Source organism: Podarcis raffonei, chromosome 1, assembly GCF_027172205.1.
Source record: "Podarcis raffonei isolate rPodRaf1 chromosome 1, rPodRaf1.pri, whole genome shotgun sequence".
Lineage (NCBI taxonomy): Eukaryota > Metazoa > Chordata > Lepidosauria > Squamata > Lacertidae > Podarcis > Podarcis raffonei.
In genome coordinates, this window is record NC_070602.1 from 86,321,568 (window position 1) to 86,331,693 (window position 10,126).

The 10,126-nt window shown below is 42.7% G+C and overlaps 1 protein-coding gene across 1 annotated transcript; it reads left to right on the forward strand.

Annotated features, from left to right (window-relative positions):
• Positions 1-8,306: 8,306 nt before the first annotated feature.
• LOC128402840 (C-X-C chemokine receptor type 1-like) lies at positions 8,307-9,855 on the forward strand. The gene has a single exon (XM_053367238.1). The coding sequence runs from the start codon at positions 8,314-8,316 to the stop codon at positions 9,406-9,408; it is 1,095 nt and encodes a 364-aa protein (XP_053223213.1). The 5' UTR covers positions 8,307-8,313; the 3' UTR covers positions 9,409-9,855.
• Positions 9,856-10,126: the final 271 nt, after the last annotated feature.

A 10,126-nucleotide genomic window follows, 5' to 3' on the forward strand; every position in this document is an offset into this window, starting at 1 on the left:
TTTTATTTTTTCATATGGTTGCTATCACGTGGTTTTATGTATGATTGTTGTAAACTGCCCTTTTTCTGAACAGAAGTTTATACATATATTTTTTATATGTAAATAAATAAATAAAAATCTGAGATAACTATTCTTCCACTTCTGCCAGATTGATATACTGTATATTTCAGAAAGGTAACCCTGCACTGCAAGCAATATTGTATGTTGTTGTTATGTTTTCTTATGAACTCTTAAATGTCTTTTCTTTGTTGTTGTTTTCTGAACAAGCAATAATATCTTGTGGCATCCAAAAGAATAAAAAATTGCATAATGGCATAAGCGTAGGGGTGTGTGTCTAGATACAGGGAGGTCAGAAGGAAATTAAATGCGCACAGTACGGAACAGCAGTTGCATCATTGGCAGTGACTTTTCACAAGAGCAGTCCCCAAAAAGCATAGGCTGTATTAGGAGGTGAGAAAAAAAATGACCCCCTCATTTCAGCTGGACATAGGAACACTAAAGTTTCTATTTTAATATCCAACTAGTGACATATTTGCACATTTGTTAGACTTCATGTGTTCTGTTTGAATGACTTGCTCTCAGTGCCTGTAGTTGATGCTTAATGTGTCATGCTTAATGACATCACTATGACCTGCCTCTGTGTGTCAGCAGTTGGACTGAGGAGGAATGGTGGGGGCTGCCCCCTTCTTCTGAACCTTCCTAGGAACAGGAGGACAGTATAGATTTAGAATAGTGGTTTGCAGAAGGTAATAGTTCAGAGGCTGCAGAGGGGAGAAGCTGGGAAATATTGAGAGAGGAACCAGGAAGAAGAAACACCAGGGGAGAGACAGCTGACAGACTCAGTGCCTTTGGAGAGCATTCCTGACATCCCCCTAACCTAGGACCAGGCAAGCATTGAGGATAGTGGAACAGAAAGCTCAGAGGCAGAAAGCTCAGATTAGCCAACGCAAGGATGACGTAGAATAGGAGAGACGGAGGGGGTTGGACTTTACTCGGAGCAACACCATTATCTTAGGGAGACTGCATTCTTTTGTCTCTCTCTTTGAATTATGGAATAAATTACTTGGTAAGAACGCCTCATGTTTATCTGCTTCTTGGCTGCCACCATGGGAGGGATTGGATTCTCTAAAGCCTGACACTGTGGCATCACCGGGGCCCTTAGATCTCAGATCTGGGCCCTGAAACCCCAGGGTCTGGGATGCTCCTGACCTGGCAAATCCACGTGTAAATACCTTACAAGAGAATGAGGATGAATGCAAGATGAATGCTCACCCAACAAGCAAGTCAGAATGAATGGTCAACAAAGACCCCTCTCAGACATCCCTTTTTATTGTGCATTCATGATGATTTGATGGTATTGAGATGGCTATATGCAAGCCCACTTTCAGCACCATTGACACTGGCAAACGTTTTGGGGCAGCTATACAGCTTTGTTTCCTTTAAATTTATTTTTATTGAAACTTTTCAGCATGGAACACAATAAAAAACAGATTAAGCTAAATAAAAATGTAAAAAAAGAAATCAACAAAAAAGAAAAGAAAAGAAAAGTGAAAGAAGAAGAAAATACAAAGCCCTCTATCAGAAGTACAGTGGTACCTCGGGTTAAGAACTTAATTTGTTCTGGAGGTCTGTTCTTAACCTGAATGTTCTTAATCTGAGGCACCACTTTAGCTAATGGGGCCTCCTGCTGCCACCGAGCCACCATCATGCAATTTCTGTTCTCACCCTGAAGCAAAGTTCTTAACCCGAGGTACTATTTCTGGGTTAGCAGAGTCTGTAACCTGAAGCATCTGTAACCCAAGGTACCACTGTAGATCTTGTCTCACATAAAAGGGGGTGGACCCTCCCAGCTCTCACCTGGGAGCAGTGGCAGAGCTTCATGCTCTGGCACCGGGGGGGGGCGGAGAGCAGGTAGGGGCGGGGCTGGTGCATGTTCCAGGGGTGTGGTGCGCCGCCCGCAGGGGCATGACGTGTATCTTGGGGGCGTGGCATGCCGCCTGCAGAGGCATGGCACCCAGCGCGGGCAGGGGAGCTGCTGCGATGGCACCCCACCGGGATCGCGCTGTGGGGTGCAGTGTGCTCCCCCCGCACTCCTCTTCCTCTACCAGTGCCTGTGAGCTTCCCTTTTCCCAACCTCGCACCCTGGGAGACCCTTCTCTGTCTCTCACGCAGGGTTTTTCACCTTCTATCCATCACCTTCTTGTGTGTGTCCTCATTAACCCATAGTAGAGGACCTCAAAAAACAAAACGAAAGCAAAAGTAAAGTGGATAGAAGAAGAAAGAGAAAGAGAAAACACAAGAAGTAAAGCTCATGAAAAATAAAAGGAAAGAGAGCAACGAGAAGGAAATAAATTGGACTTCTGATTCTCCGTCTGTCAATTATGTATGTAAACATTATTCAAAATATTCAGCGTTCAGAATAGTATCCAGCTGTATTCCAAGGTAATACTACTCTGCTCGTCAATCTCCTAGACAGTATTTTTCCAATATTCAACCCCAGGTATCTCATTCATTTCCCTTTTCACACAAAATGTCCAAAAGGGGCTCCTCAATTGTTATTATTGCTAAAAGTCAAGAATAGTCTTCCGCCTGTCCAGTGTAATGACTTTATCTCCAAGAAATTACAACATCCATTATTAGAATAATAATCCATAATTAATACAGAGTAATGATCCATGGTTATATAAAGCTTTATTTCCAACGGATGCAGGTGTCATAGCTTTCCGCCTGTAACTTTTTGTAGCAGAATTCTGCATTTCTTTTGTTTCACTTTTGTTGCACTATGCAGGCACGTCCAACAGGTAGATCGTGATCTACCAGTAGATCACCGGACGTCTATGGTCCGGTGGCTCAACAACTCTGGCTCCCCTAAAAAAAAGCTCAAAATTGTTGACCTGAACCCCAAAAAAGGGGGTAGATCACTGGCAGTTTTTAACTCTGTGAGTAGATCGCAGTGTCTTGGAAGTTGGCCACCCCTTCACTATAGCATAAGAGTGCCCCTCCAGATGGCAATAATGCAGTAACTCTGGGGAAGTGTCACAAAACAACGAATAAAGTGGAATGATGCGTGGACAGTCTGGTATAAAACCACTACTATTGCACTGTTATTGTGTCACTTACAGGCTGAAGAATATGCCTATGAGAAAACACCAGTTAGGGGTTGTGTGGGTGTGTGTGCATGCATGCCGATAATCTAACCTCTGTGTAAGCTTTGTGCAAGCAAGTCTGAATAAATGAATAGCTCATTGGCATGAGCCCTAAGTCACTTTAATTTTTTTTTTACATTTAGAGAGTGAGGTTAAGAGATAAAGGCAGTGGTGGAACGCAAGTCTCCAAGCTTTACATCAATCTGCATTTCTCCTGCACAGCCCTGGTTCTCAGATGTGGACCTCACAAATCCTGTTGTGTAACACCAAGAATTTGCACTACACGGTTGCAGTAGGATTTTGTGGATAGGCACTTAACCATAATTTGATGGGAGGTTGGTAAACGTGATTTATGTAGGGTTTACTCCTTATCCTTTTCTTCTCCCAAAAATTTCCCATAAGGCAGTGGAGGTTTAGGAACAGTGTTTTCCTTCTCTTAGATGAGCTACCTATCCAGGTTGACAAGCCCTATCTGCCCCTCACTTCCCTCTATAGCATGTACAGAAACTGCCTTCTTCACCAATGGACCCACTATTGGTCTCATTCGCTCAATCCACCAGAGCCTGTCTTCACATACAGAGGAAGTTTGCAGGTAATGCACTGCGAACTAGTATCTTGTTGGGGTAATCAAAGTGAAGGAACTGAGCGAGCCACCTACTAGTATACTTCTCACAGTTGGAGCTGTTTCCTGTTATAGTCATCCACAGGCCATTCCTCACCCCGCCTCTTAGGTAATGTAACAAAGGGTTTGATGTGCTCTGTGGAGGGAAGTTTTGCAAAGGCCAGTTCCTCCTAGAAAACCCGAACTTTCAGCTCCACATGCTGGTGTCCTCAAGACGATTTCCTAAAGCAGGCAGGTAAGTGGATGAGTCTGCCTAACTCTGCATAGGACTGAGGTTGAAGATGAGAACGATGATAAGGACAATACATTAATATATTGGGAACAATGCATTGATAGGCAAAACTTGGTATTCCAGAGTGCTAAAGTTCTACATAAATGTCTAACAAGCTAGATGATAAAAGTTAAGTTGCTGTAGCATTTTGACGGTGAGATCCTCACTGTTCATCATGATGATTGTATCTGCCTTGTATTGCGATGTCAGTCGGCAGACTCAAATCTTACTAAATATTATTTGGAACAGCATATTAAATTATACCAGTCTAAAACCCATTTTGCATGTGATATTACAGCACTGATCATAGTTTTCTTGCAATTGAGCATACAGTATTTCCAATTTTAAAGAATAATCGGAAACAAAATACACACAGAGATGTCTAATACTGTGTGTTTAAATATTAATGTTGTGTTATAATTGTTGTAGCCCATCCTGGGACTTCGGGATGAAAGGCAGGGAAAATAATAAGAATAATGCAGTAGTAGTAGTAGTAGTAGTAGTAGTAGTAGTAATAATAATAATAATAATAATAATAGATAATTTTGAATACAAAGTGATGCACCTGATACTGAATTGCAGCTGTCTCTGATGTGGGGTGGGGACGCAGGTGGCGCTGTGGGTTAAACCAAAGAGCCAAGGACTTGTTGATCAGAAGGTTGGCGGTTCGAATCTCCGTGACAGGGTGAGCTCCTGTTGCTCGGTCCCAGCTCCTGCCAACCTAGCAGTTCGAAAGCACGTCAAAGTGCAAGTAAATAAATAGGTACTGCTCTGGCGGGAAGGTAAACGACGTTTCCGTGCGCTGCTCTGGTTCGTCAGAAGTGGCTTAGTCATGCTGGCCACATGACCCGGAAGCTGTACGCCAGCTCCCTCGGCCAATAAAGCGAGATGAGCGCCACAACCCTGGAGTCGGTCATGACTGGACCTAATGGTCAGGGGTCCCTTTACCTTACCTGATCTGGGGTAGATGATAATAAGCAGCTCACATATTTGGAACTAATACAGAATGACTTCTGAGGTGGAACAGCTATCTAGAGAAGGATTCTGCAAGTGATGATGAGCTATAGACAGCATCATCATTATCAACAATTGCAACAACTATTTACTACAGCTGTTGCTGCTACCCCTCATAAGCCAAAAAGACAGGTTTCTGGCCTCATAGAGCTTACAGCATAAATTTTGACTGGGGAAAACAGAGAAAGGTGAAGGGAAAAAGATGCTGCTCTTATATTCTTAAAGGAAGCAGCTAATAGTACACTCCTCACACTCACACTCACACACCCCGAAAGTAAAACTGCCTCCACAGGAGAGACCTGTTTATACAGGAAATCACTGTCAGGTATTCAACAGCAGCTACACCTCTGCATGAGTCTCCTCATGCATTTTCTAGGACTTCGTGATTACACAGACTGGCATTGCAATGTACCACGCATTTCCCCCCGACTCTTTGCAGCATGCATCAGGGATACAGACCAAACTGTCATGTACTGCCTGGCTATGTAGCAATTATGGGGTATTCCATTGGACCAGCGAGCAAAAGGGAGTTTACAGTGTCAGCCCAGAGAAGCATTTAATCACAACAGGAGGCTATCTCAGTGGCAGCTTCATTTCTGTTCACTCCCATGTTACAGCAGCATTTTAGAAGCAGAATGTCCAAATCTACATTGAACTCATCACCAGACTAATTTTACAAATCATATGAAAGATAAGAATATCAGGAAATGTCACTGTAGGTTGATTTTTTTTTTTTTGCAGTCTGGATTTTGAATATATACTGAAAGGAGTCATCTCTCCAGTGTTGGTTGTTTCCTAGCCTTAAAGCAGAGAACAAAGGTCCATGTAGGAAAAACTTTATGCATTGGGTATTGCAGACCTCAGAAATGAGACTTGCATGGCAGACCTGCTAAAGCAAACATGCTGTGCATCTTGAGAAAGAGGTGTGCTCACACTTCCTATTGCAAGAACAGATTTCCCCACATTGCCGTAAAGGTGAAACTTCACACATGTAGTTTTGCTACACAGACATATGCTCTCCACAGGAAGAGAGCAAAACAGCACATGTGTATGTTTCGCAGTGGTTATGACAGATGTTTCAAAGTTATCACATAAAAATAAACACTTGATCCGTTTTCAAATATGATGGTGTGTAGTAATATGCCAGATGTAGGCAATGTGTTGCTCTGTAGATAATGCTGAACTACAACGCCTATCATCCCTGACCATTGGGAAATGAGGAATGAAGCAAATGGGAGATGAAGTCCAAGATAAAAAGAGAGCACCATGCTGCCTACCTCTGGTGTGCACAGATATCAAATTCTTCACCACATGTAGTTTAGCCTCATAAAAGGAAAACATTGTGCATGAGTTCTGGAACTCATCATGAGTGCCTCCCTTCTTCTCTTATAATTGTGTCCACCTTAAAGGTGCTGGAACTGAGTTCTGGTGAGTTCTAGCTGAAAAAAGCCCTGGTTGGTCCTCAGAATAGACAATAAACCCCTCCAGACAGTTGCTATTTTAGGGAGAGACTCAACACGTACAGTGGTACCTTACAGACGCTTCAGGTTACAGACTCCGCTAACCCAGAAATAGTAGCTCGGGTTAAGAACTTTGCTTCAGGATGAGAACAGAAATCATGCTGCGGCAGTGGGAGGCCCCATTAGCTAAAGTGGTACCTCAGATTAAGAACAGTTTCAGGTTAAGAATGGACCTCCAGAACGAATTAAGTTCTTAACCCGAGGTACCACTGTACTGGCAAATTCATGTTGCACAATTTTAGACTTTTTGTTACAGTATAAGGAAAATGACAGGGGAAAGCACCATAAAGCTTTGGAGCAATGAAGCTTTGCGTGCTCAGTAAACAGGTCATCTGGAAGCACCCAATATTTTCCAAATAATCCCCCTATTGCAGAAATTCCCATATGTTATTTTATTTTTTGGCTGCTTTAGTACCTGTGTGAGTCCCTGTTGTGTGCAGGAATCACAGATATCCATGATCGATTACACATTTAAAAAAATAAGCACAATAAACACTAACAGAAATGAAAGGAAGGGGTATAAATAAAACTAGAGAAAACTTAAAAGAGTTTTGAAAAGGAGGCACAACCCTCTTGGGAACAAGATAAAGGTAAAGGGACCCCTGACCATTAGGTCCAGCCATGGCCGACTCTGGGGTTGTGGCGCTCATCTCACTTTATTGGCAGAGGGAGCCGGCATACAGCTTCTGGGTCATGTGGCCAGCATGACTAAGCCGCTTCTGGCGAACCAGAGCAGCGCACAGAAACGCCGTTTACCTTCCCGCCAGAAGGTACTTGCACTTTGACGTGCTTTTGAACTGCTAGGTTGGCAGGAGCAGGGACCGAGCAACGGGAGCTCATCCCATTGTGGGGATTCGAACCACCGACCTTCTGATCGGCAAGTCCTAGGCTCTGTGGTTTAACCCACAGCGCCACCCTCATCCCTTCCTGGGAACAAAATATGCTTTTAATAATTAAATTATGTCCCTGTTGCTGCAATCTATGGCCTCTGTGGAATGATAGAAAACCCAGTCTTTGTTTTCATTAGGAAAAGTAGGAGAAATGGCCATGCATTCAACCTGCACAGTTGGAATCTCTCTGGAATTGACCTATCATATCTATGTTGTCAGAAAGCTCTTGTGTGGAAAGAAGCCTGGTTGATTTTATCAAATCAATGCAATTTTGTGTGTGTGTGTGGAAAAGCCAGCCACTTATATGTTTTCGCACACCAGTGATGCGGAACCTCCTCCTGCAAGACTCAGCTAGTTCCCCCAAGAGCTCAGGACGAAAAATGTAGCATCCTGATTTTGAACAGTGAGATATTGGAGGGTATGGATAGATAAAAGTAGATCTTTTTCCTCAGTTATCTCTCCCTGAATCAGCCTGAAGAAAATTCCACTCCTGTCCCAAAGCAAACTCTTGTCACTTGTGGCAGAGTTTTCTGCACACAGTATAACCTGGATTCCAAAGGCTACTCTGTTTAGCAACAGGTTTTGAATGTTAGCACGAAATGGAAATGTTAGATGAGTGCCAGGTTCCTTTTAGCTCTACTGTTTGGTTCTTGTGTAACATTGACTGATATGCAGGATTTAAGATGCAGCAGTTTTAACTTCTGTGTTAAAATGCTCAAGCATTTTAAGAATGGTTAAAGTTAGGTTGGGTCCATATATAACAGATATGTATCCCACTGATCTTAATGAACTCGTTCATACGTCTGTTTTGGTTTCATACTCTACACAGGCCCAGAACAAGACCTCAATAATGGCAAATTCAGTTGTGCTTTCTGATCTGGATTTTCTGGACTATTATGTAGATGGTAATTACAGTGATGTCTACGGCACCTTTGACCCTAACAGTATAGCAGCAGCAGCCTCACCTTGCAGAATTAATGTTACACCAGATGTTTTCAAGTACCTAGTGGCATTCATCTACGGTCTCACATGCCTTCTGAGCCTGGTGGGAAACTCCTTGGTGGTTCTGGTGATTGCCTACAACAAAGGAAACCGTTCTGCCACAGATGTGTATCTTCTGAACCTTGCCATTGCTGATCTCCTCTTTGCACTTAGTTTGCCATTCTGGGCTGTAGAAAGAGTGCATGAATGGATCTTTGGCACTCCCATGTGCAAAATCCTGTCACTCCTGAAGGAAGTCAACTTCTACAGTGGCATCCTCCTGCTGGCCTGTATCAGCATGGATCGCTACCTGGCAATCGTTTATGCTACCCGGGCAGTCACTCAGAAGAGGAGCTGGGTCAAATTTGTCTGCGTTGGCATCTGGCTGTTCTCCTTCCTCTTCTCCCTTCCTGGGATTATCTTCCGTGTGGCTTACCTACCACCTGATTTCTACAAGTGTGTTTGCTATGAAAATATTGAAGGGAATCAGACATCTGAGATTAGAGTGAAACTGAGAATCCTGCCACAAACGTTTGGCTTCTTTCTTCCCTTGATCATCATGCTCTTCTGCTATGGTGTGACGGTACACAGACTCTACCAGACTAATAACAGTCAAAGAAAGAAGGCCATGAAAGTCATCTTGGCTGTGGTGCTGGTCTTCCTGGTCTGTTGGCTGCCCTACAATATCTCTCTGCTTCTTGATACGTTAATGAGGTCTGGAGCTATTGGTGAAACCTGTGACCTTCGCAACAGCATTGATGCAGCCCTTTCGGGTACTGAAATCCTGGGATTTGCTCACAGCTGCATAAACCCCATCATATATGCCTTCATAGGGCAGAAGTTCCGGAACAACTTCCTCAAGATCCTGGTCACAAGAGGCATCATCAGCAAAGAAGCCTTGACTCGGTTTAGAAGGGGTTCCTCCTTCTCATCGACCTCTGGCATCACATCTACCACTCTGTAATAGCCATGCTTGTAAGGAGGCTTCAAGAGTCAGACTCACTAAAGTGATACCACTGAGATGCTTAAAAAAACACACCTGTATACCTTTGGGTATAGGGCGGTGTAGAAATAATAAAATAAATAAAATAAAAATAATCTGCCAGTATTAGCTTAGATTCAGCAATGATTATTGATGACACAAAACATCCCAACATGCTTGTCAGGAAAGCAAATATGTCTATTTTCCTCCCAGAAAGTTTTTGTGATTCAAATAATCTGAACATTTGCACATCAGGTATTGTACACCCAGAAACATGTATAATGTTCTCAAATGGAATTCTGTGCATTAAAACCAAGATGGCTACCAGGTTATGTCCAGTGCAGATAATATACAGTTCTTTGATAAATGATAGCCAGACAATATCCTGTTCTTCGATAGCCAATCTGTCTAAAGTAGAATCCTGTAACAAAATTCTGGGGGGATTTATATGCTTAACAAAAAATAAGATATATGGAGAGAAAACAAACTTAAATCTAATTCTATCTCAAATTCATTTTTAATTATTCTTTTATAGATCTTTCTTTTGTTTACTTTAAAATGAATTTGTTAATACATCTTGATAGAAATATGATTTTGCTGTAAATTTGCCTGCAGAGCTATGATTAAGTCAATGCAATGGAGAGACGGCGGTAATAAGGAATAATGCACACAATGGCCTTTAGGGAAAAGGCCCGTCTCC